The following is a 25672-nucleotide window of genomic DNA, read 5'->3' on the forward strand; positions in this document are numbered from 1 at the left end:
TAATGAAGTCAGCCCATTCTAGAGCTTGGTCAAAGAGGAGCTGAATGAACCATCAGAGGACTGAAATGCCTCAGAGACAGCATGGTTATTCCACCTGGTCTTGGCTCTCCCACCCTGAGGCTGTTGTTTAGGCTCCCTATGGCCATAGAGAGTTGATTCACCTTTGGGAGTTGATTCAATGCACCAAAGTTGGATAGTTGCCTGAGATGAGAAGACTCCACTGAGGTCCATCTTTCCCCATTCGCTTAAATAATGAATTCATCCTAGATATGCTAAACTGTTCCCAGTGCCTCCTACCCCTGGCAAAGATGGATGCCATCCTCGTGAAGGCCTGTAGCAGCACTCACACCTGTGAGCTGGGCAACTCTGAGTAGCTCTCAGCCAGCTGACCCTGGTCTAACAGAACTACAATGAATGAGTGGTCCCCAATGACCAATGGACTAAGTCAGTTGTCTCCAAGTGGGCAACAGTCACCCCACTAAGGATGAGTGTGAGTGGAAACATGTAAATCATCCTAAGGGGATGAAATGTAGGAGGATCGCTCCCTCCCATACACATTTTTTGAGCAAGAAAGGCGAATGCAAGAATTATAGCTGTGTCAGGTTGAAAAAGGTGTCTAGTGTAGAACTACTCATCTGGATTTGTAGCTGTAGTAAAAAAATGCTTTTCTTGCTATCACAGCCAGGCAATAACAAGGTTGGATTAGATACTTTCCCCAGTGGCATATGCTGAAGCTGAGAGTTCTACACAAGGCTGAGCAGTGAGATGTGGCCGTGATAGCAGTGCTTTGGTGCTCCTGACCCATAGGACCCCTTTGGGCTCCTAACAGCAGTGATAACCGAGGGGATACCTCCAGGCAAAAGTGGGCAAAGTTCTCCCACGAACTGTTCTGTAACAGATTGCTCTATCAGTGCCTAAGATTAGCTTCTGACAGCTCCATTAGATGTAGCTGCTGAGTAAATTTAGATCCTTAGTGAATGGGTTATTTTCTCTCCCAGGCTATCCAGGCTGGGAGGGCAGTGCAGAGTCATAGGCTTTGCCATGTGAGTCATCTTCTCCAACACCGGGTGACTCTGTTTCCCTTCCTGTACACCCAGGGGTGCCCACAAAGACAGAGCCCTCAGACTCTGCAGCATGGGGAGGCTACCAGCATGGCAGTAGGCTCAAAATACAAATGAAGCTACAGCCACACATCACTGGCTTTGATCTGATAATGATGAGTGGGTCTCCCTTAAAACCAGCAGTGTCCTTAGACGTCAAAATTGCAAACAAGCCTCTGGATCTCCCAGTTCCCAAGGTAGCATGTCACCCAGGGGTCACTGGATTCATAGCAACACAACATCAATGAGCAGTGGGTACCATAGATGTCCAACAATTTTTTACTACATAAATAAATGACATTAATCAGGGACTTTGTAAATCACTTTGGCAGAGGTGAAAGCTGACAAGTAACCATTCCTGCTTCATCCACAGGGAAGCCAGAACACAGCAGCACCAAGCGTCTCAACTCGTGTTGCAAAGTGGTCCAGATTCTACCCTCACCATACATTGACATCGTTCAGACATAAGGCCACTGAAAGCTGCTGCAAAGTGCAAGAGAGCTGGATCTATTTTCAGTGATAGACCCACCTCCTCCCCAAGGCACCGCGGGGTCATTTATTCAATGCACTTCCCATACAGTGCCCCAAAGTCTACCTCTCCAAGGAGGCTATCAGGCACTTCCCCTCCACCACCCAGCCCCAAAGCACTGCCCTTCATTTGGTGCCTTTCTCCTTTGGTTGTATGTATGTGTGTGTGCTCATGTAGCACAGGCTTAGGCTGTGTGCATCAAAGTCAGGCTGGGTGGCTGGAGATGGGCAAGAATTGGCTACTGAGCGCTCGACTGTGGACAGGAATGTGAGCTTAAACTTTTGTCCATGGCATGCAATAAAGCTGAGTGGTACTTGGTTTGAGTCCCAGGGCATGTGTCACAGCGAGGTGGTTGTGGTGGCCACACCAATAGCAGGCCCACAGCAAAGGGCCCTTTGGGGCTGAGCTGGGTCTGGGCTGAGCTTTGTGATCTGTGCTGTTCTTTCCACATGCCCACCCTGCAGACGAGCAGTACATGATGTGCTCTGGCTGTGAAGCAGGCATACCCCCTGCATTGCCACTGACAACACCTGAGGCTGGCACTAAATCATTTCTCAAGATGTTTAGGACTGAAGGGACCTGTTCTGAGATACTAACAAACATCACTCTGCACTGCTGACAGCAGTAGGAAGACAATTACTCTTCCCTGTGCAGTTCCTGAACCTCTTTCCCTTTTCTGTAAAAGACTGTTCTATTTATTTATTAGCCTCTTGGTAGGCATTCATTGTGCTGAGCCCATTTCACAGTCCTTAATGCACAGCCCCAGATGTTGAACCATTTACGGTATATGATGACCATTTCTTGTAGCAAAAGAAAAATGTGATGCTTTGGCTGGAAGTGATCTGGAGGTGGGAGACCTGGGCTGCAGGTGCTGTGGGAGAACCAGATGCTGGTGGATCGGGTGTTATGGGGAGCAGAGGGTGAAATCTCTAGGTCTGCATTGGTGTCAAAGGGTCAGAAGGATGGAGTCTTAAAGATGTGTCTCAGGAGCCTATCTCAGTGGTCCTCCATTTGTGGGGAGCGTGCAGAATGCCTGCTGTGCCACAGGAGATCCCTGCAGCAAAGGGGTGGCATGTGCCTTCCAGATGACTTCTCTATAGGTGATCTACAGCAGTCTGATTGCCAGGAGTGCTTGGAGAGCCCCTGCCAGTGTCTGGCCTGGCAGAGGCAGTCAGAAAGGAGTCCAGGCTTTGGGGCAAGCCCACTGATGTCTTCCTCTACTCTGCCTTGGGTTTGTCACTCTTCTCTTCTTCCATGGCCAGAATGCGTTCACGCTCTTTGATCAGCTGCACTCCACAGTATGTGATGAACCAGATGGACAAGGTGCTGACAGGGAAACCTGGAAGGTGGAGGGAAACATGGTCACCTTGGTGTGCTGCTTGCCTAATGGGGCCAACTCTTTTTCGGCACCTCTGCCCCTCGGGTGGGCATGGGAGGTCCCCAAGTTCATGGCTAAAGTTGTTTTCCTTTGTGGATCCAAACCAACAGCTTCACAGAGAGAGAAGTCACCAGAGGTGGATTTTAGATGAAGAAGTGCCTAAACCCATGAGAGCATGCTGGATCACAGTTAATGTTGTGGGAACATACTGGAGTTTTGCTTTGAGCTCTCCCTGACCCCCAGACCTGCTTTGCCTGTTGAGTTCATACTCAGCAGTTGGCTTTGTGCCCATGTAGCCTGCCATCCACTCATCCTTGTTCAGCACTGCAACCTTCTGGAAGCTTTGGACCCTGCTGACACTGAGGGTTAACCTCAGCTTAGTCCCATCCCTACACGGGAACATGGTTTTGACACTTTGATAATAACAAGAGCTGGGAGGATGCCTCCTACTTAGGAAGCGCCCGTAGGCGTCTGTAACAACAAGTTGGGTATCCACAGCAGATAGGAGGCACAGGCTTTGTACCTGCTAAAAGAGGACCTCTGCAATGAATAATGCAACCCACAAAAGCCAGCTAACTCAGCGGGCAGGCACTTCTGGCACACGGAGCCCAGCACGTCACATTATCCATTTCCTAAGCCAGCCCTGTCCCAAAGAGGGCTGGAGGACATGGATTCCAGGTGGCTATTTATACCATGAATTGCTTGAGAAGACTCCTAAATAGTGCCAGCATCTGCCAACAAGAAGATGCAGATGATTCTGTTCATAAGGAGCCTAGCATAAGGATTTGTACCTGTCAACTTCAGGTTGGCACAGGAAGAGATACTAAAGAAAAGGGAAATGAAATAGGACAAGTAAATCCTTTTCTCCAGCAAAGGGACCATTTTGCACCCAGGGACTCAGCCCAACTGGGAGAGGTTCCCAACTGCATCCTCTGCGTTGCAGCAAGTCACAGCATTAGGCTGTACGGGGAAATGCACAGACATCTGGAAGGCAGCTCACACCTCAAAGAACTGGCATGAATCATACAATCATACAATCGTTGAGGTTGAAAAGACCAGTAAGATCATCTAATCCAGCAATTAACCCAGATGGTAGCTAAGAAATCCATATTTTAACATCTTTGACAGGAATGGATATGGCTGGGAGCAAACGTGTAACACAGCAATAGCCTGGCTGCTTTGGACACAGGAGGACTTGGCAGCCCCCACATCCCATGTCTGCCCACCAGGACAGGGACTGCTCAGTGGGGAAGAAGGCCATTGGCACCTTACCTGTCACAAGGAGTCTCCTGGTGACCAGCAGTGCAAACTCCAGGCTGTTGAGGGCTAGGATGTTGTAGAGGACGATGGCCCAGAAATTTGCTGCCCCAAAAACAGCCCTAATCCGCCGAGATGTGGCCTCTGACATTTTGGCCTGTGTAGGAGAGAGGAACAGAGTGAAGGAAAATGGGGCTGCAAGGAGAGGTTGCTGGACTGACAGCAGCCAAAATCCATCAGGATGGTACGCATGGTTTCAAGCTAATTGTGATGGCTGGGCACTCCACTCTTCATCTGTTGTCATTCCTCAGGGCAGGTGAATGCTGTTGTTTGCTGGGATTACTATTAGCCCTACATCCCAGTCACTCCCAGCTCCCCAGGAGCGGGTAAGTGGTTTACAGCAATCTTCTAAGATCATGATGCATCCCCAGACCATTTGGTGCAGAGAGTTGCAGTGCTGCAGGGAAGGAGATTTCACTGCCTGCGGGTGCTTTAATCTGATTGGAAGTTAAAAGAGCAGAGCAAATATGAGGATTGTACTCCCATGTTTTTGTTCAAAAGGGGTCTTTACTGAATCAGTGTAGGACCTCCAGGCTTTGGGCTGGGCAAAACAAATAAACAACAAAATTGTTCCCAGAATGGAGTTTTTTCCAACTATGTCTCTGAGGCATCTTGGTCCCAGACAAAGAGGAGCACTAAGCTTTGGAGTGGTTGGAAAGCAATTCATTCTAAACATTTGCTTTTATCAGAAGTCAGAGCAAAAGCGCTCAGAATGCCAAAGCGTTTTGAAGAACAAGAAAAGCAAATGATTTCTGTATGGAAATGTATAAGCAATTCCCTGTGGACAGACCTTTGGAATCCATCTGTGCTATTTCAACGCCTTGCTGGAGCTGCAGTCCTGACGCTCTTGGACTTCTTTTCTCTTTGAAAGCTCCACCCTCTGCCTAAATTTCCCATGAAGCATCGTAGGGGTGGGTGGAGATTTGCTCCATGTGAGTGACACCATGCAGGAAATTAAAGAGCACCAGGACTGTTCTCTTGCACAGTCATGCTTCTATCACAGCATCAAAGAATGGCTTATGTTGGAAGGGATCTTAAGGACCACTGAGCTCCCATCCCCTGCCATGGGCTGGGTGCCCCCCACCAGACCAGGCTGCCCAAAGCCCCATTCAACCTGGGCTTGAGCACCTCCAGGGATGGGGCATCCACAGCTTTCTAGGCAGTACCTGAACATAATGCTGATAAAGTCTGTAGGAAAATACTGTAGGAAGCCTGGACATGGAGCTGTATGACATCATCGGGGATGTTGCTCTTCAGCCTCAGCTGAATGGATCTCATTTGTCTAAAGAAATGTGAGGTCCCTACAGGTGTTTCGAGGAGCAGAGTTTGTCACCAGGCTCACCGATGTCCCCCCACCTGCTTACAGCGCATCTGCTCACCTCCAGTTTGGAGAGGGGCTCCCACTGGAAGAATTTCTGCACCCAGAGCTCAAAGTTGAGGCCAAAGCAGTTGAAGACAGACCAGATGTAAACAATCTCACAGGGTCCCAACCACAGAGTGGTGACAGCAAAGGTGGCAATGGTGGCCATGAGCTCCTTCATGACGTTGTCGTGGTTCTCTCCGATGTGGTCGTACACATACCTAATGGTCAATGAAAGTGATTGGTGTTCCCCATAGTCAAGGAAAACCCCTTCTCCCACTTTTGCCCACAACATGCTCCTCATGAATATGTCAATCTGGAGTGCTCCAGCAAGAAAGGTACGATATTTTGGCTGACATGTTCTAGCAACAAATTGATTGTTCCTGCAGTCCAGCTAACTCATGGTTCATGTTCCTTATAAAACTAGAGTTTCTTAAGGAAAAAAATACCACCCTTTCTCTCTCCTGCAGGTAAAAGGTTGATAAGACGTAGGGATCTGTAGAGCTGCAGACTGTCCCAGACTTTCTGGGACATGGCATTTCAGCACAGTGGAGACTGGGCCACCCTTCTTATCCAGGAGATGCAAGACCTGGGTTCAATTCCCTTTTCTTCCTGGCAGAAGATGAACCTGATTCTCCCTGCTTTGTGGGTACAGTAAACTCACTGGACTGAGAGGTTTTTCTGGGAGAGAAGAGCTGGGTGGGCAGTTGTACTTTGTTTTGATTAGTTCAATGGTCTTTGGGATAAACAGACCAAATCTGACTGAACGAGATTCATTCAGAAGTGAGGGCTTCTCATCTTTGGGATGGACAGTATTTAATATATCAATACTGCATGATGAAAAAGAAGACCCCAAAATAGATAGGAGATGGTTGAGTAGACACTTACTTGCACAGCCAGTCATTGATCCCTCTGTCAAAATGCCTAAAATACAGATGGCAAAAAGCACATTAGAACACATGGGCTAATGACACCTTTCCAGCCATAGAAGGTGCCTGGTCCCCCAACAAGGTTTACTTTGAATCTCATTCATGCTAGTTCCCCATGCTCCTTCCTAGAATAAGTCCTGCTGCTGTGTGATCCCTCCAACCTCCCTCCTTACCACTGTTCCCTGCCCAAGAATATTTCTTCAGGCTATGGCCAAGTCTAGTCTATAATTTCAGTATAGTCAACCTTTAGGCCAGCTGCTCAGAAGCACAGCTCAGACCTCCTCATCTCCATGCACATTTTTTTTAGGGTCAAACATGCTGCCTTCCATCAGCAACATACATGGGATACTCACGTTTCTGCAAAGACGTAGAGCATGGTGATGCATTTTGGGGGCTGGGGTGGGTCCAAGTGGTCCAGTCTGGCAATGGTGTTGATGACCCCAAACATGACAGCAGCTTTGACCCAGTCGTACACCAAATTGGAATAGGCCAAGCCAGCTGGAGCAAAAAAAGGAGTCAAAAGGGTGAAGAGGAGGGGATTTAGTCTGGGGGTCACAGTGCCACCACCTGAGCTCCCAGTCACACCTCATCTCCCACTGTGGATGAGGCAGATCTGGCCAATGTGGTCAGCCTGCACAGCTCCATCTGGAGTAACATACGCTTGATCAGGCCATCTTGGTCTCTTAGGACACCCTAAATCAGTGCTGGAACCATCATAGCTGCATTTGGACCTCCCCCTGGCCTCCAGGTGCCACTCCATATGACATGGGGCTGCTCTAGGCTAGTGTGGGTGTCACATACTCTGTGGCATCTCAAATTCTGCCATTGGACATTCACTTGGGAGACTGAAGTCTTCTACCCGGCTGCCAGCTGAATGCTGGTGTTCTACCACTACTCATCCTGGGAATTTGGCTTCTGGTTCAGACCTGGTTCAGACATGCTCATAGCATAGCCAACTTTAAACAGAGATCAGGTTTCCTCAGACCTTGTCTTCCTTTTAGTCCATACAATGGGAATGACAGGAAGCTCAGTAGGAAGGACTCTACTCAAATATGTCCAACACAGGCACTGCTGAGGCTTCCGAATGGAGTAGGATGGAGATCTGAATCACTCACCACTGCCTTGAAGCTAAGCACAAGGGGGAGCACGTCCCCATGACCACTCACCCAAAGCCCAGTCTGAGAGGCGGTTCACAAACTTCAGGTCGGAAGGGAGGGTGAGGATGTAGAAGAAGTGGAAGAAGATGTCCACAGCGATGATGGCCCCCACATGGAGGAGGGCATGGACCCGAATGTTCCTCATCTCATCCTCTTTGCGGCGCAGATCTCGGGTGCTCACCTGCCAGGATGGCAAAGTGGGAAGGGCTGAGCTGGGGGGCAAGGTGGGAATCAGGACTGGAGAAATGCTCAGTGTCCAAACAGGGACTCAACTTAGGAATTTAGGGATTCCTTTAGGAATCGCACCATGACATACATTGTCCAAATCCCCATTGCTTAAGGAGCCAAGATATCCATATCCACAAGAAGAGGAAATGTCCTCGATTGGGTAAACACCATAACAACCAGTGAGACGGAGTTTAGGATCTCTCCTTGGGGACATTCTCAAGAAATCAATTTAGCTTAAGGCTGACCTTTGCATAGGTCACTAAGTGTGAGTGTTAGATGGTCTTTTTGCAGAGGAAATCTTCTAGCACTAAGGCATAAGCCTTCACTTCAACTTTCTTACACAGTGGCTGCAGGTTTGCTGTTCACAATGAGCTGTTGAGGCAGAGCTCAGTACAGGATAGAGTGAGGCTTTATTTCAGGCACCTGAGACAGTTTAATTGCTTTTTCTGACTGTAAAGCAGCCTCCTTCGCTTTGTCATCAGCTGCTCTACTTCCCCACGCTCCCAGAGTCTCCTTTTTGATGTCCCCTTATACGTGCTACAGCAATTCCTTCAGGTAGCATCAGGTTTTCCAAAACCTGCCTAATCAGTTCTTCATGGGCCAATTTAATATATCAGGTTCTTCCTTTGATAGTTTGAGATACCATTTCCTTGTCTTCCGTGCCTACGCTTCTATCCATAATCTACAGAATCCGATCAAACCTAAACATTTTCACAACTTCTTTGTTCTGGGCCCGTAGCCATCCCATCTACAGGATGCCACAGCTTGTAAGAACAGACATCCACACTGCTGGCAGCAGGGCTGGTCCCAGCCGGGAGCCCTGCCCAGGACAGGTGGGCATTTGGGCTGGGCTCATCTGGGAGGAGGAGGAGGAGGATGGCTGATGGGCTCTGGAGCTTCTGATGCAGATATCTGTTGTAAGAGAGAGGGACAGCTGTTCAAGGGGCATTTGGGAGCTCTCAGCGTGGCTTTCCTCTCTGCAGCACCCTGTGCAGACACGGCCTCTGGGAGCTACTGTTTCTCTGGATATTGTAATATAAAAATCATCAGAGCGAGCAGTTGGGATTACACTGGGCAGACTGATGGCCTCGCTTCCCTGCATCGCCGTAAGAATTGCTGCTGTATTCAAAATCCTCTTATGTTTATGACTTTCCCTTTATTCCCAGTGAGAGGTGGGGGTTCTCTCAAAGCAATCTGCATGCTGCCGCACCAGCCCCGCCGTCAGAACCAGATGATTCCTGAGAATTAAAGCCTCTGCCAGATTTTCTCATGCCTGTTGTATGACAAGTGCTTTAAGGACACAAAGAGGCAGCTGAGTTGGAGAAGAAAGCAGGAGAGGACATGGGGACGGGGTCTCTGTCCCCAACACTTCCAGCCCCACAGAATTGAGTTTGTTCCCCTCCCCTCAGTAAGAGAGACAGCCTGAGAGGGACTGGATATGGTTGGGTATTAGGAAAAATTTATTCTCTGAAAGAGTGGCAATGCATTGGCACAACTGCCCAGGGGGGTGGTGGGGTCACCATCCCTAAAGGTGTTCCACAACCGTGGAGATGTGGCACTGAAGGATGTGGTCAGTGGGAATGGGGGGGTGGGGGGGGTGGGTTGGGGTTGGACTTTGGGATCTCAGAGGTCTTTTCTGACCTGAATGATTCTGTGATTCCATGGAGTCCCACTACCCGTGAGGGATGCACGGTGAAAGGGCCCTTCCAGGACACAGCACCAGTAGGAGCCAAGGAGACAGATCCATTCCCTATCGAGGCCATACACCCCAGTGTGGGGAAAGGACTCAGTCTGCCTGCCTTCATAATTACTACTGGGCGATTAGGAACTAGCTCTACAATTAGCTGCAGGGCAAGCAGTGCAGGGTGGCACCTAGCCAGGAGGTGGCAGTGGTGTCCAGGCCAAGGCAGGTCCCCTGGCTGTGGGGTGGGAAAGGGGTTGGACTCTCTCACTGTGCCTTTGGGGACAGGGTTTCATGCAGCAGAGGAGGGGATTGCTCATTAAGTGGTTATAAACATCCCAATCTGGGACTGTGTGGAAGGAAGCAGGAAACAAAGACCCTCTTACATCATTTGTACAGTGATGGGAGCTCATGTGTTGCGGGCACCACAAGTCCGGTGTCCTGATTTATATACACCTGACAGCGTCATTAGGAGAAACACAGAAACACAGCCTGGGCTGTGTTCTCTTCTGTATTGATGAAGGACTTTCTGAAATGTTCTTGCATACAGATGTCAGAGAGAGCCCCAAAATTATTGAAAGTATTCATTCTCTAAAAGGAAGCAGTGGTGGTGATAGTGATCATTAGCTGGGCTTCCTGGCACATCAACAAGCCGTACCAGCTAACTTGGATGACCAAGGCTGATCATTGGTGTCGAAGGATCCCAGGACTGGAAAAACAGTTGCTTGATCTTTGGATGTGAAAGAACCCAGATATGGCAGCCCAGGGATCTGCTGTTTGGAGTTTGCCCTTCACAAAGCCCCCTTGGCTGTGTGCAATATATGAGATGTCCAAGTCTGTTCATCTGGATCAGAGGAAGCATCAGGACGGAGGCTGCCAAAACACAGCAGTGCAAGTGCCCAACAAGCAAGGGCACGAGCTGAGCCCTCCTGCCCTCAATCCCAACACGGCACTTTCACCACGACAACGTCCTCCTTCCTGTGTTGGTGAGGGGAAATGGCCAAAAACCCAAAAGGGAAGGTGAAAAACCCATCAGTTTTTATCCCTCACCAAAAAGCACAGCACTGTTGTGCAGCCTGGTCTGTGTCCCTGGACTACATGACCTCTACGAGTGCTTACACCTTTGCTGTGGCCAACAGTGGGGATTGGTAGACCTTCAGTTCATGCAGATCAACTCAAGGAGGTCATGGGGACACTCACCTGGCTGTGAAACTGGTCAAACGTCATGACAGGCCCGAAGAAGAAGAAGGGAAGGTAGAAGTTGTACTTGAGGAGGTCAAAGATGGAGAAGATGCCCTCCTGCCTCTCGGAGCTCTCGAGCGCGAAGCTCATGCAGCGCATGATGGTGAAGCCACTTCCTCCATAGAAAAGGACATCTTGAAGATCAAAAGCTCCTGTTACAAACCCGCTCTGGGTGAGAAACGGACAGTTACCACCAGGCACGTGGCATCACTTCGGTGCTCCCTCATCTTGCAGAAGACATCCACATTCGGGGCGGTTGGCAAAGCCCCTGATTACACTTTGGCAAATATTTCTGCAGCTAATGAACATTGCTGTTGGAAGGATCAAGCCAGGGCTCCATCATCAGTTTGGATCATACATCCCAGAGGAGCAGTAGGTCCTTTTAGCCCACAGCCACTTGGTGAAGATGTGGTTGTGATCTGGGAGGGGAATGTCACTTTGTCCTGGGGCAGAGCCCTCCCCAGAGGGAGGAGGGAAGCAATGGAAGCCCAGTGGAGAGGCGGGAACACACTTCAGGAGGTGATGATGGGCAGAGATGGGCAGTACCGCCCTTCACAGGGACTGCATGGCTTTATAAGGCTCTCCCTGGGCTTCTCCCCCCCCCACCAATGAGAGGAAGTCTTTAAGAGGACAGGTAGGCATGAGCATCACTGAACCCATCCCAGCGCTGCATGGCAGTTGGGGAAACTGAGGCACAGGGGAAGAAAATACCTTACTTGGGGGCACCTGACAAACTTCTGCCTAAGCAGCAAGGAAGAAACCACCAGTATGTGACACAGCCCCCATGGGACTGTTCCTGAGCTCAGTGCCACAGCGGTCTCCTGCTCTCAAACCCTAAGGAGCTGTCACAGGGCAAGGAAAAGGATTTGGGGTCTGGGGAAACCCAAGGGGGTAAACCCAAGGAGAGGGGTGGGAGGCAGAGGGGAGGCCCAGGAGGGCACCTACCTGCCAGGAGCTGAAGGGCTCCAGCTTGATGGAGGCGAGGCAGCAGAGCCCAGCCACATAGCAGAGCCACTTCTGCTTGGACAGCGCCACGGAGTAGAGGATGAGGCAGTGGGAAAGGATGATCATCAGGTAGGCGAGCCCCATGCTGCCCAGCACAGCCAGCATCCCGTACAGCATGTATACCACGGCCCGGTGCTGCGAGGGGAAACCATCAGTGGGGTGACAGCCCCCAGCCCTCCCTCCTCCCTGCCGTCCTGCAGCATCTCATCCATGCCCACCCAGCAGGTGCCAGGTCAGCCCACTGCTTTTAACCCAACCCCCACTCACCTGTGGCACTGTCATGGAGCACACCTTGGCAAAGAGGACGTGTCCTGAGAGGGTGAAGATGATGACGTTCCTGAAGGAGGTGAACCACATCACCCACTCGAAGTCAGCCACGTCCTGTGGGAGCAGCACCGGCTGCTTAATGGTCCCCAGCCTCCATGTCCCCACCCCAGTGTCCATTTCAAGAGGAAAGCACATGTATTTCAGAGCCCTTTCTTCCCAATTTCCACCCCAGGGCTGCCGAGCACTTTAGCTTTGTCATAAAACCCAAGGAGAGACATGTACATGTCTTAATGCACACAAATCAGAACATCCTCCGTGCTGCAGGGCTACCATTTCCCTGACAACATCCACTGCTTTCTTAAGGGAGAAAATACACAAGGACTTTTCAGAAGTGTCCATAGCAGAACAAGAGCTCTGCTTCCTTCTCTTACCATCTTCCTGCCAAAGTAGTGCCAGCCTGGCTTGATACCATCCCGAAAGGCTTTTCTGTTCATGCTGTCTGCAGAAGAACAAGAATTATCATAGAATCACAGAATGGTCCCGGTTGAAAAGGCCATAATGATCATCCACTTTCAACCTCCCCCACCCCCAACCATGGGCAGGGTCACCAACCACTAGACCAGGCTGCAAAGTTATGGGGAGAAGGGTTCAGGTTGGATAACAGGAACAATTTATTCCCTGTAGGAGTGGTGCTGCAGTGGCACAGGCTGCCCAGGGGTGTGATGGGGTCACTGCACCTGGAGGTGTTCCAAAGCTGTGGGGATGTGGCACTGAAGGACATCGTGGGGGTGGGGTGGGATTGGGGATCTCAGAGGTCTTTCCAACCATAGTGATTCTGTGACAGAAGCAAAGAGGGAGCTACATTTTGGCAAGGCAAGGAACCTTCCTCACCATGAGGATGAGTCATGGGAGCCCAAACGCCCCCAGCCCCCTCCTGAAAGTTCCCATTTCCAATGGAAAACTGGGAGTCAGGAATGCCAACCATTCCTGCATGGGTTCCCACCTGGAAGGGTGCATTTTTCAGGTGTTTCTTTCTGCTTCTAGGCAAAAGAACCATTGGGAAGTGATGCTGTGTGGGCAGGCTGGTGGAATGCTCAGGGCAATGGCTGGAGAGCCATGGGAATGGGGCTGTGTGGGCAACCAGTCTGAAAGCAGTGGATATTAAGTCCTTTTGGCTCCACTCTAAAGGACTCCCAAGTTATTATCCACCAAAAAAAAAGTTAAAGCTATGATGTTGATAAGGATGTTGCATCCTTCCTCCTTGCTGGAGGGGAGGGATGTTTACCTCTGGATGCCTCAAAGATACCACTGCTGCTGTACAGCACAGCACAGGTCACAACGAGAGCGTAGAAGCCCAGCTCGTGGCTGGGCAGCATAGCCTTAACCCCCATAGCTGTGGGTTACTGGTGGGCGTAGGGGATCCAGACCTGGGAAAAGGGAGAGAATAAAACCCAAGTTAAGGGCTCAATCACCCCACAGATGCCCTAAGTTACTTCTTGTCCTCAGTCACCCCACTTGGTGGGTTCCTGTGTAGGCTGGTTAGAAGAGGATGAGGAAACACCACCAGATGAGCACTGGGGGAGCCCCAAACCCACCCAGGACGCAGGATTTGGGCTCATACCCATCCCAAGGTCTGGATGGAGCTCCTCCTGCATCACCCCCCGCTTCTTGGTGGTATGCAGCTCAAGCCCAAAGGTGCAGTGCTGAAGGGGATGCAGAGGAATTCCCCTATTTCCCTTCTCCACCTGCTGCCCACTTACTGCAGGTGTTTTGCTTTGCTCTGAGCTCTCAGCATATGCCTGTGCGCTAGGGGGTGTTTCCAAAGCCCCGGGCTAATTACTCCTGCCAGTGCTAATTAACCCCAACACTGCAACACTTTCCCATCACCTCTGCGGGTTGTCAGCTGCCCAAATCCTTTTGGGGTTGGGGGGGGAGGAGCAGCAGGGCTGGGGACGGAGGGGTCCTGTCCCTGTCAGCTCGGTGCCACCTCACCCCACGGTGGCAGTGCCCCTCTGCCCTGCCAGCATCCCCCTATCAGCAGAGCTCCGCGTTCGGACGGCAATTAAAAGCGAACCCACATCTGCAGCGCAAAGCTGCGGGGTGGATTTGGGGTCAGCGGGCATTGCAGAGCGGGGGGGGACGATATGCTTTCATCACTCTGCAGTCCCTGTGCGGCGGGAGGGCACCGGGGGATGCGGCTTTAAAGAGAGCTTTTGTCCCCTTTCCACGCTTCTCAAAGCTTTTATTTGCTTGGTTATTTATTTGCATTAAAGCGGAGGGGGGGGGGGTCAAGATTAGTTTTAGCTGCCAAGCTCAGCGTTTCCCCTTCAGGGTTTTCCCCCTGCCCCCCCCCCCCCCAGACTCACAGCATCCTCAGCCCCTCCCCACCAAGGACACCCCCCAGGCTGCCCCCCCCAGCCCCATTTCTCTCCCCATTACTGACCTTGAGCCCCGGGGGGGGGGGGTGCCAAGGGGAGGGGGGGATCCAGCGTCCTGCACCGCAACCTGAGGGCTTGGGGGACTGGAGGGGGGAAAAAGTGGGGGACAAAAAAGCAACCCTAAGGCAGGGCTTTGGGGGGCTGCTGGCCTTCTCTAGGGCATCTCTCAGCCCAGCAGGGCAGATCTGGGGGCTCTGTCCCCCCCAGAGTGCCCCCGGAGGAAGTTTGGCCGGGAGTGGAGCGCAGCAGCGGGAGGTATTTTTATTTTAGAGCAGCGCTGCAGAGGGGCTGGTTCAGGAGCTGTCTGTCACCGCAGCTGCTGGAGAGGACCTGAGCTGGCTGCCAAAGCCAACCCGGGCCAGGTCTGAGGCTGCTCTTCCAGCCCTCAAGGCCGACCTCAGAGCACAACTGGGGAAACTGAGGCACGCGGTGTGCGGCTGAAAGAAGGCATGGCGAGGGGCTGGCTGGGGATGTGGGCAGAGTGATTTTGGGGTTGGCCAAGGATGAGTCAATGCAGCACCCGCTCAGCTCTGTGCGCCCAGCTGAGCTCTCTCTGCCCATTCCCTATGAGGTTTGGTTGGAGCTCATGGTGGGTTTGACCTCCGTGAGCTGCCCATGGGGCTGAGGGAGCAAAGCAAGGCAGGGTGTGATCAACACCTCCATGGGCTGGCTGTGTTGGGGTGAGATGTGGCACATTCTGGGCTCCAGTGAGAGAAACTCCAGCATGGCCACCCCAAGAGCTCTGTGCCATGGGGGTCCCCCTGGCCTGGGGCTGGATGAGGGCACGGCAGAGCCCACTACTCAGTGGTGCAACAGTAAAAACCCCCAAAGCCTTCACCTTTCTGCCGCAGCTCCATCCCTACCCAGAGGAACTCCTCGCACCCTGTCATAGCTGACCAGGTGCTCAGAGGAGGAGTAATTAAAGAGCTCGGTGTTGATAAGCAACAAACACAATTTACCATGCTCCATGTGACCGTGATGAACCTCCACTCACTGACAGCAGGTGTGGTTGATGTCCGGAATACATCGGGGAGCCCCAGAGCAGGGAAAGCTGTGTCTGTCCCCAAATCCTTCTCCTTGGGTGCGCTCCACGTTGGGTGCCCTCAGCACGTTCACCGCCTGAGAAAGGAGGAAAGCAGGTCCCTTTACTCTTATTATTTTATTTCATTATTTCATTATTTTATCTTGCCTTCCCTTTTATCTAATTTTACGTTTCGTTTTTACCCTGAGTAATTTGTGAGCTTCCCGGATGGAAAGTGCAGCGTAGGTGCAGCAGTTTTTCACAAGGCTCTGGGAACAGCGGTGATAAAAATCATTTGGCTTTAATTTATAGATATTAAAATAAATTAGGAAAAAAAAAAAACCTCGCTCTCCATTTCTAATATAATAAGATTTATTTTTAATGCGACCAGCGTGCCTTCCTCAGCACAGGGGACACCTCTGTGCTTTATTGCCCCAGTACTGCAGCTTTACTGCTAAGGGCTGTTTATGGCCTCGAGCTGATTTAATGACAGTATCTTCAAACATCTGTCGGGTTGCTGGAAGATGTGGCACATGAGCAGAGGGCACTCCTCCCTTTTGTGTGCGGGGAAGTGAGTGGGAAGGTAGCGGGGCTCAATGGGAAGCACCCAGCTCCATCCCAATGGGGCATAGCACCAACGTGAGATGTCAGATGGGGACGCCCTCCTCCTGGCCACTTCCACCTGCTTTGTATTGCTGTCTCCCTGCTGCTGGAGCAGCTCTCTATGGGGTGAAATGGAAGGAGAGAGGATTGTAATAAACCATGTGGGTTGCTTCATACTGCTTCAAGTTCCCCCACCAAGTCTGCCCATGCACATGTGCTGCTGGGAACTTGTCAACGAGGAATTCAGCAGGCACCTCTGTGGCTAGCAGAACAGCTTGGGAGAAGGGAACATGGGGACATCCATCCATCCATCTAAATATCAATCCATTCAAACTTCCATCTATCCACCCACACATCTACTCATCCATCCATACACCCGCCCACCCATCCATCCAACTTTTCAATCTTCCATCCCAGTTCACTCATAACACCTCTCAGTCCCCCATAACAGTCCTACCTACCCCTCCTGACCCCCAGCGATCCCACCAAAGCCCCACACTCCCCCCAGGATCTCCTGCTGCCCTGGGAAGGGCTCCGAAGAAAGCTCCCAGCACTGGGCAAAGACAACACCCCACATTAGTTGAAGCCTGTTGCCTTTAGCCTTTCTTGTCAAGATCCCCTTTTCTTCCTGAAAAAGTACAGATAGCTATTCTTGCTGACAAATGAGCTGCTCTAAAACCCAATGCTTCATCCTGTGCCAGCAGATGGGGTTTGGAGCTTTTGCTCTGTAAGAGGAGATGCGTGGGGATTGAGGTGGCATTTGTTGAGTGAGGCTGCCCTGTCCTGTGGGACCGGCCAGCTCTGAGCAGGGCTCAGAGGGGAGAGGATGAGAGAGAAACCCAACACCCCTCTTGGCTCAGCGGTGGCTTAATTTAGAGCACAGGGGCTCTACTGTGGTGTTTTTCCATTTAAAGCTCATTCATATGTCATGCATGGGGCGATGGCCCCAGTGCTTGCAGGGCAGCAGCAGCTGCTGGCTGCGGGCAAAGCAGTTTTCCTTTGTCCCTTTCTCCCTGCTTCCCCCTGCAAGGGAGTTAAATGCATCTCCTCCTCACATCTCCCTGCTCTGCAGCCTTTCCAACGAGGCATTTGCTGCCAAGCTCCCGAAAAGCAAAGTGACCAAGTGCCCTGGAAAGGCGACTGTCTCCTAAATGCAAAACCCCCATGGGTTTAATGCTTAGGGAGGGCAAGCACCACCCGCAGCCCAAATCCATGGCTCTAAATTGGAGCAGTTACAGTGGGATCAGCTTTGACCTACTGGCTGATCCTCTGCCGCTTGGCTCAGCAGAGCCCAAGGCACGGAGAGCTTGCGTGTGTCGATACTGTCTATATTTAACTGTGCTAATGCAACTTAATTCATGTTACGGCCAGCTGGGGCAGCAGGCTGCACTCTTGCCATGCTTGCTGTCTGTAGGTAAGGCTGCTCGTAACAGGCCGAGAGGAAAACACTGACAATTAATCGAAGGTCAACAGGATTTATTCCCAGTTGCTCAGCTGTACTTTTAGAATGGGATGCATCCATCAGGCACTTTCTGGCTGCTTAGTGGAAGCGCTCTGCTGAGACAACCTTTGGTCTTCAGACTTGTGTTCATAGCACATGGTGGCTAAAAGCTGCCTGAAACCCAATGAGGAGCATCCACAGCCTCAAATATCTACAGCAAACTTCACCTTAGGGCTGTTCTTCACAGCTTAACTGCTGCCACCAGCCTACGTCAGCAGCACGGAGTGTTGTCATCACCATCAAAACTGCAGAGAGACTGAAAAAACTCCGAGCTTCTCAAAAAGTGGCCCATGACACAACTCTGTGCTGTGTGAAGGATGTCCCAGTGAGGAAAAGCCGGGTGCTCACACTGCTTTTATCTGGCAGAGAGAGGCACGGTGATGGCTGGCTGCAAATTAACACACAAGATTTTAATAGGCTGGTGTTGATCTGCTAGGAGAAACTTCCAAGGAAAGCAGGCAATTTGGGAGGTTTCAGATCAAGCCCAGCTGCATCCTTACAAAAAATGTAGCTCAAAACAGCACATCAAAACTGCTAGGGGGATTGTCTGGCTGAGGACCTGCAGCATGGGTTTCTGCAGTGAGACCAGTGCTTGCAGTGGTTTTGGTCTCAGCAGCTGAGCTAAGGCTGCTTCAAAGATCTCACTGGGTTTCTTAAATTCAATGACAAAACTATGTGAACTGTGCCTCTCCCATACCTTGAGAAAATGGGAATCAGCTGCTGCGAGGGTCAGCACGGGCAAAAGTCAAAGTCAGGTCACTCTGTTGGTAGTACAGAGGGAATTTATCTCAAAACTAAGGTGAAAATTGAGAAGTTCTGCAGAATTTGGCCTGAGTTCAGATCCCCAGTGCTCAGTGATGGGAGACAGATTGCACATTGCCACGAGAAATGTTACATGCAGGTGTAGGCTCCCTAAATATGCTATTTCACTGTGACTTACTTATTCCTCCTTTTCAAGGCCTCTTCTGGTTGTGTGCATCAGAAAAAAAGGGAGAAAATGCTTCTGTGCAACCCCAAACAAGCATATGCTTAAAGAAACAAGTGTTGCAACACTGAAGAGGTTTGTACCATATGCTATCAAGCCATATGTGTTCTGTAACATCTAGCACTCCCATTTTCTCATCTGAGTTTCATGGGTTGATTCACTGCCACCTCAGAAAAAATTTTGCTAGAGAGCATCATGAGGACAGGAGACAAATGCCAACCACACATTGGAAAGGACAGCAGTTTTCCTCTTCTATACTTACGGGAAAATAATATTGATTCACACTCCTATGTACGCGAAATCAGAATCTCCAGCTGCAAGCTGGCAGCTTGAGCTTAGCAGCCACTGCAGAGAAAAACCTTCACGTTTTGCCACAGCTCAGGCCACTTTGTTGGGTGATCTCCCTACTGCAGGCTCTGAAAATATCCATAGGAGGTGGGCTGAATTACTCCCTTTGGTCTGCGCTATCTCATGCGTCACCAGGATGGAGCTGAACAGAAAGGAAGTGCAGCTCACTTGGACAAAACTTTGTTGAGCCCTCAGTGTAGGATTTACAACTCCTCAAGTTGACAGGAGTGTACTGTGGGTGGCAACATGGCCTTTCCCCTGATGCTTCTGACAGGGTGAGCAGGAAGAATCTGGCAAGGAGCAGTTTTGGCCCTACTTGTCAGAGAAAGACACCTTTGCTCATGTTGGGAAGGGAGCAGTGGTTTGCCTGTCTACAAATCCACTTTGGGATGGTGATGGTTGGGGTTAAAGTCCGACAAACTTCACGCTCACAAAAAGAGGCTGACAAAGCAAAGCAGAAAGAGAAGAGTTTTCAAAAGACTTTCATCTGAGAAACAAGGCAGCACTATTCAAAAATGACTAGCTCTCTATTTGCTTGTAATCCCCAAGGCTAGCTCTCTGCTGGCAGGCTGCATGCTAATGCCTTATTAGCTTTCATTTGGTGCTCTCATCCTGCTGCAAGAGAAAAGGAGAGAGACAGAAGAGTTTTCAGCACTTTCAGAAGTCCCTCCTCTACTGTAATAAAGCTGCCTGCATTCCAGCAGCACTTCTTTCTAACGAGAACAAGACTTGCCTGATGGATGGCTGCAGAGAAATTGGGGAATTCATGACCCGGATGGCCAGTTTCATATGGAATGAGCTATTACAGGGAGCTGCATTTAAGGTAAGTCTTACTGATTGGAGGAGTGCTCCAGGAAGTTTTCCTTTCCAGTGCAAACTCTACTGAGTTTCAGAAACCTCCTCTGCCAATATGTTCAAGCAAAGAAAGAAGCTGGGTGGTCAGTAGAGAGCCCACAAAGTGCACTCGCAGATATTCACAGGCCAGGCTAACCCATTCCCTCAGAACTCAAGTACTACAGACAGCCTTAGGCCGGTTAGACTGGTGTCAGTGTGCTGATAACAACAGAACTCGTTCTGCTCCTGGCAGAGCTTTGGAAGGCACTGGTATAACTTTTATAAGGCAAATTCCTTCATGTGCTGATAAAGGCAGCAGTGTAATGAATATCGAGCCCTCTCTAGGCAAAATGAAACAAGGGAGGCTTTGTCCAAAATCACGCTGCAGAATTGCAGCTCTCTAAACTGCACCAAACTCTGGCATATGCAGCCTGGGAGCCACCTGCTTGCAAACTTTTACAGCCTGAATTTGCTGACATGCAAAATCTTCAGTCTTTTTGTATTCCATCATCTCTCATCCTCTCCTGCAAAAGCTGAAGACATGACATGATCTAAGGCTGCAAAACTACTCTTTCAGTGCATTTCAATCCATGGACACAATGCCTGGCCTCTCTCCTCTCTTTGCAGTTTAGAGGGCTCTGAATATCTTGCTTAACATTTCTCTTGTTTCTGCTGCCGAATGGCCTGTAGAAAGATATCCTTCACTTGGTCCATTGTGTCTTGATACAGTTTAAAGTCTTCCTCTTTCTTTCTCACTGTAGTCTCCAAAGCAGCCTTCAGAGCTTCATTCTCATCCAGCTGGATCACAAGCCTATGAGGAAACAAAAGGAAACTTTCATGTGAGCTACAAAAAAATTAAAACAGTGCTTCAGCTCCAGGGAAGAAAACACTGAAACACATGCTCTCTGGTAGTTTTGTAACAGGCATGAGAAAGAGCAGACCTACAAACACTTGCTCCTTTTCTCTTAGAGACAGAAAAATATATTAGAAGACAAAGATACTTTTCAGATGTTTTGTTAAAGATTATAATATGTTTTTTGTTTGTTTGTTTTTGTGGTTTTTTTTTTCCCCACCAATAAGCTTGCAATCAATAGCTAAGGAAAGAAAAAAATAAAGGCATCTTTCTTGAAGTGCTTCGTGTTGCTTAACATTTCTGGGTATCTGTGTCATTTTCAGGCAGTTGGTGTAAGAATGATACAGGAAAACTCAATCCAGAGGATCTGTGATTTGTACAGTTTGCTGGTTTTCCTTCTGAGGAGCTGGTCCAGGTAATATCACTGCTAGGAGGACAGCAATGAATCTGAGCTATTACTGAAACAGAAAGTGGCAGTAATACAGCATAGAGGAAGGGAAACCATACCTTGTGCTGAGCTCCTCTATCTGCGATTCTAGAGGCAGCTTGGACAGCTGGCCTGCAGAGAGCTCCTTCCTATCACCCATGTTCAAGGACAGCCTTGACTGACCTGCAGACTGGCCTGGAAATTTCATCACAAAATGGAGTGTTAGTAAAACAAGCAACACAAGCAACCTTTTTCACCTTGTGAGACTTCAACCAAATCTCAGGAAACAGTGAATGAACACAGTTCTATGTATATCCAAGAAGACAGTGTAAACATATAGGACAGGGTTTTATTTTAATCTCCTTCCAGCAAAATTAAAGCATGATGAATATGCATTTCGGGGCTAAATGTGTGTTAAGTAATATGAGTTTTTACGTATCTAGACAAGAAAAATAATCCAAAATATTCAAGTGCCCAAAACAGTAGAAGACAGTATAGAAGCAGACAAAAAGTGTGATTTCAATGTCTGTCTTGTCACTGTATTTCATTTAAGCTAATGACAGCTGTTGCTTACTGAATGCCAGTGATGACATTTGTGTGTGGCACTCACTGAGATGGCTTTTTGAAAGTAATTTTTGATCCTCAGCATAAACACGATCTAGATTAAACTCAGAAAAGTAGCTAAACGTATTTCAAATTAAGGTTGTAAACCAAGAATGCTTTCCAAAATAAAGTCCTCTCAGAACATGGAGTGTTGTTCCTGTGATTTTAAACGGACCCAAAATCTTATTTCAGGATTATAAAGGAAGGGTTATGTGAAAATATACCTCAAATTTACCATTGGGAGTGGAGAATCAAAGTGAGCAAGGAATCCCTACAGCAGGAGGCTCAGAGAAGACAGGCAAGGACAGTGTGCTCATGAAGCTCAGAAAATAATGTAGGAAGAAACCATAACTATTGGGAGAGAAGCTGGTCTAATCTCAACACCAAAGGGAATGAACTTATCTCAACACCAGAGGGTGGCCTTCATTGTAGATAAACAGCAGTGTCAGTTGAATAAATGTAAACGGCCTTCCCTAAAATAATCCATAGAATGTGCTACCTTTCTGAGCCAGCCAGAGCAATAAGGGGGAAGTGCATATGTGGCTCAGTCCAAAACAATATAAAAATCAAACAAACTGACCCTTGAAGAGAAGAACGGGCTTGAGGAGGTTTCAAGTCATTCATTCTTCTTGGTAGCTGAGGACACCCAGTATCATGATGCTTAGACTAGTAATGTGAACCATGTTTGATTCAACTGCATCTTGCAATTGCTAAACTGTGCTTGTGTTGTGATTTTAGTATACTGTCGTATCACTTTTCTACATTAAAATCCCTTGTAATGCAAATACCTTCAAATAAGTAAATTAAGTATTAAAACACTGAGTCTTATGCATATGGAATATCTAAAAGAATGTGGTCAGGGAACACTCTGAGTACAAAAATGTATGGGGAGAAAGGTTATACTTTATAACCATAAAATGGCTTAGAACTTGACGTTGTGTTTCACAGGACTGAGGAAAGCCTGCTTTTACTTACCCGTTCTCCTCTGGGATTATTCTGTGCTAATTAGAAATTTGGATAAGACAGAAAAAAAAAAAACCCAAACCATCATTAATTTTAAAACACAACAGAGTTGTTTCTAACTACTCAGAATCCCTTGAATTGAGGAGACTAGGAACATTAGATTAGTAATTAGATCAGCTCACTCCAATTTTGCATTTTCAAAAGGAAAATATTATGTTAATTAGTGGGTTCTCTAGTCTCTATTTTATGCTCAAGTTTTCATTCCTTATTTCCTCAATTATCTGGCATGAAAGAATTTATATAACCTACATGCTTTGCTGAAGAGCTATATTACAGCCTTGTAGACTTGTTTCTTGTATAAACTCCAGAGAATTTTGGCACATCAGAAAGGGCAGAGCTCTCTTCAAACAGCTGTGGTGAAAGACTGTTACCTCCTCATCTCATGGACTTATAGAAGATTTCTTCTCACCAATCTTACTGCCAATCTTTTTCTACATTTGCTTTTAGTCCTTAAGCAGACATGGCAAATGAACAAAATATTTAGTAAGAAGAGACCTGTCAAGCTGGTAAGAACAGCCTGCCTCCTTCAGCTCTGAAATGCTAGTCTCTCAGAGGTGAGTTACCAAACTATATACAGCAGTACTTGGCCAAAATGGCTCTGAACCTGAAGAGTTTATCACTATATCAATTTGAGGTTGCAAGGGAAATTCAAGTTTGCCACATACAGGATAGAAAAATGCTTTACACAATCAGGTTGTATAAATGTTTAAGCTCTAAATAGCAATCAGTTTCTCCTCTAGAAGACAGCACCAAGATGCCATTATACAATTTAAGGCAAAGGGTCAGAAGAGAAAGCCTGGCATTGATGGCTTATTCCCAAACTCAACTGCCTACTGCCTATCTCTACACACATTCTGATTTCCTCCTCAGAAGAAACCGTTCGAGGACTCCAACGTCTCTTACATCCAACTCCTCCTGGGAATCACAAGTGGTACCCTATGATACTACTTCTGTGAGGCCCCACAACACTCTTCTATCAAAATGAATGTCCTCTATACTACAGCCCAAAGGCTGCAGCAATTAGCTTCAAAGTCCTCTTCTGTCTGACATGGTGCTGGTCACTGAACTGCAACTTTCTGTTTTCTAGAGGGAGTCTCTCTATTGGGATCTAAGCTTTTCTGCATCAGTTAATACAGTGTAAGTTAATACAGTTAAAACAGCTCTGAAAGTCAGTGGTAGCAGAAAAAGACATGAAAATAAGCCAGTGTTGGCCAGGGCTCTTGTTAAGGGCACAACAGTGCTGCTCCAAGGAACTGATCCATATTTTACAGAGGGAAGAAGGAAGTACTCAACAGGAACAAAAGTTCTTCTGATCCTATTCCTGTGAAATCCAGCAGCTGGATGAGTAAATGGCAGCATTTCCCTTGAGGTCCTGAGCACTGTGTACAACTTACACTGGGGGCCTAGCTCCCCTGGATGAATTGAGACCACACCATGTGATTTCTTGCATCACTGTGCTGCTCCAGAGAGATTCTATTGCCAAACAAGGATATGATCAAGAGCACTATAATGAGAGATGCAAAGAAATGCAACACAGTCATGGTAGCATTTCTTACCTTGCCTAACCTACATCAAAGGAGAAACAAGACATCAGGTGGAAAGGGAGGTCACTGTTTATAGAGGTCATGGTGCTCAATGCAGATCAGCTGTAAGGAGCTGATCAGGTAGGATTAGTACACACAGTAGTGCTGGATGCAGTCACTGTAAAAAGCCACACCATGCATCTACTGAGCTCTATGGTCAAAGATCACATCTTCCAGTGTGGGGCAGGCCAAGAGCATGTACCAACACCGTAGTGAGACTTGCGATCTCTCTGGTAACTGTAACTCAGTCTGATGCCATCCCAGTATTCGTCATATTGAAACTCCTGTTACTACTGTTGGTCTGTGGGCATTTAAATCCTTTTTACTTTATGAAAATACATATAAAAATGGAAATTTCTGGAAAAGTTTCCTTTAGAATATGTGTCATTTTATTGGTTTAGACTCTTCACGGAATCAGAGTCCTTAAGCAATAAAAGAATCTGATCAGGGAAATAAAAATTTAACATCCACCATGAATTCTCCTCCTTTAACTATGCTAGTAAGGCTTTCATATTTATAGCTGAAGATTAACATGTTCATGGGATAATAAATTACACCGGATCTAATTACTACATCACCAGCAATAGTTTTTCATAGATGCTGACAGGCCTTAAATTGGGATGCGTCCTTTAACTCTGTTCTTAACCTTCAGATGAATCTCCTAGGCAGAAGTGCAAAGGGAACAGAGCAGTGGTCATGATAGGGACACAGTTCTTTCTGTAGACCACCAACCCCATGAAAACAAGATATTGCAGAAGTCCTGGTCCCACTTAAATCTATGGCAGAGTTCTCCTGAACAAGCAGTAGCAAGGATTTCATCTTTGGTATCCATCCACTGCTCTGTGTTGGTCCAAACCCCTGGGTGTAAGGTCAAGCACTTATGTACGTTTGAGAGAAGAGAGTCCAAATGTTGCTGCTGCCTATTAACTACTGAGGTGAGATGGGGGACAAAACTGTAGGTAAGAGCTCCACCTCACCTGTTTTGCTCCTCAGGGGAGGTTTCTGTGTACCTGTGATCCTCCCTGGATCCATTTGTAGTTTTTCAAGCTGCTGCTCCAAAATTACACATCGCCGCCGCTCTTCCTGAAGTCTCTTCTCAGCTTCCAAGACTTTATCACTGCCTTCTTCTACCCTGATGTGCAAAAAAAGGTGGTTCAAAGCTTAAATATGCTGTGATTACAAAGAATCTGCAAGTCTTAGCACTGAATCCTACTTCATGCTGCATAGGTCCCAGCAGAGGGAATGGGAGAATTTTCCATG

At 48.4% G+C, this 25672-nt stretch overlaps 2 protein-coding genes and 1 long non-coding RNA gene across 7 annotated transcripts in view; 1 reads left to right on the forward strand and 2 right to left on the reverse strand.

Moving 5' to 3' along the window:
- Window positions 1-1356: 1356 nt before the first annotated feature.
- HHATL (hedgehog acyltransferase-like) lies at window positions 1357-20546 on the reverse strand. Of its 2 annotated transcripts, none has more exons than XM_040679813.2 (12): window positions 15591-20546; window positions 13479-13620; window positions 12625-12692; window positions 12194-12307; window positions 11867-12061; window positions 10880-11089; window positions 7780-7951; window positions 6967-7111; window positions 6573-6608; window positions 5704-5905; window positions 4280-4421; window positions 1357-2968 (listed from the first exon to the last, which is right to left on the reverse strand). In XM_040679813.2, exons 2-12 carry the CDS (start codon window positions 13582-13584, stop codon window positions 2847-2849), a joined length of 1512 nt encoding a protein of 503 aa, XP_040535747.1. In that variant the 5' UTR covers window positions 13585-13620; window positions 15591-20546; the 3' UTR covers window positions 1357-2846. The 2 variants fall into 2 exon arrangements, with proteins under 2 accessions (XP_040535747.1, NP_001186505.2); NM_001199576.3 differs by lacking the exon at window positions 15591-20546 and adding an exon at window positions 14637-14868.
- The window catches only part of CCDC13 (coiled-coil domain containing 13), a 31892-nt gene continuing 23934 nt past the window's right edge, over window positions 17715-25672 (reverse strand). For all 4 annotated transcript variants that reach the window (XM_004939082.5, XM_001232697.7, XM_004939081.5 and 1 more), the window contains 3 exons: window positions 25390-25544; window positions 21284-21398; window positions 17715-20734 (listed from right to left, as the gene is read on the reverse strand). In XM_004939082.5, coding sequence (XP_004939139.2) covers window positions 20575-20734; window positions 21284-21398; window positions 25390-25544 — 430 coding nt within the window. In that variant the 3' untranslated portion in view covers window positions 17715-20574. The remainder of the gene's footprint in view (window positions 20735-21283; window positions 21399-25389; window positions 25545-25672) is intronic.
- LOC121109708 lies at window positions 19799-21948 on the forward strand. The gene is made up of 2 exons (XR_005858052.2): window positions 19799-19912; window positions 20685-21948. It is a non-coding gene; the product is annotated as an uncharacterized LOC121109708 (long non-coding RNA).

Source organism: Gallus gallus, chromosome 2 (genome assembly GCF_016699485.2).
Source record: "Gallus gallus isolate bGalGal1 chromosome 2, bGalGal1.mat.broiler.GRCg7b, whole genome shotgun sequence".
NCBI classification, from domain to species: Eukaryota; Metazoa; Chordata; class Aves; order Galliformes; family Phasianidae; genus Gallus; species Gallus gallus.

What these genes read in the sequence shown, in the direction of transcription:
- HHATL (XM_040679813.2), bottom strand. Translation starts at nt 13,584, where the DNA reads ATGGGGGTTAAGGCTATGCTGCCCAGCCACGAGCTGGGCTTCTACGCT. An exon ending in TATCTTTGAGGCATCCAGAG is followed by an intron (nt 12,693 to 13,478) that starts GTAAACATCCCT and finishes GTTCTTCTGCAG; the next exon opens with ACAGCATGAACAGAAAAGCC. An exon ending in GCTCCATGACAGTGCCACAG is followed by an intron (nt 12,062 to 12,193) that starts GTGAGTGGGGGT and finishes TTCCCCTCGCAG; the next exon opens with CACCGGGCCGTGGTATACAT.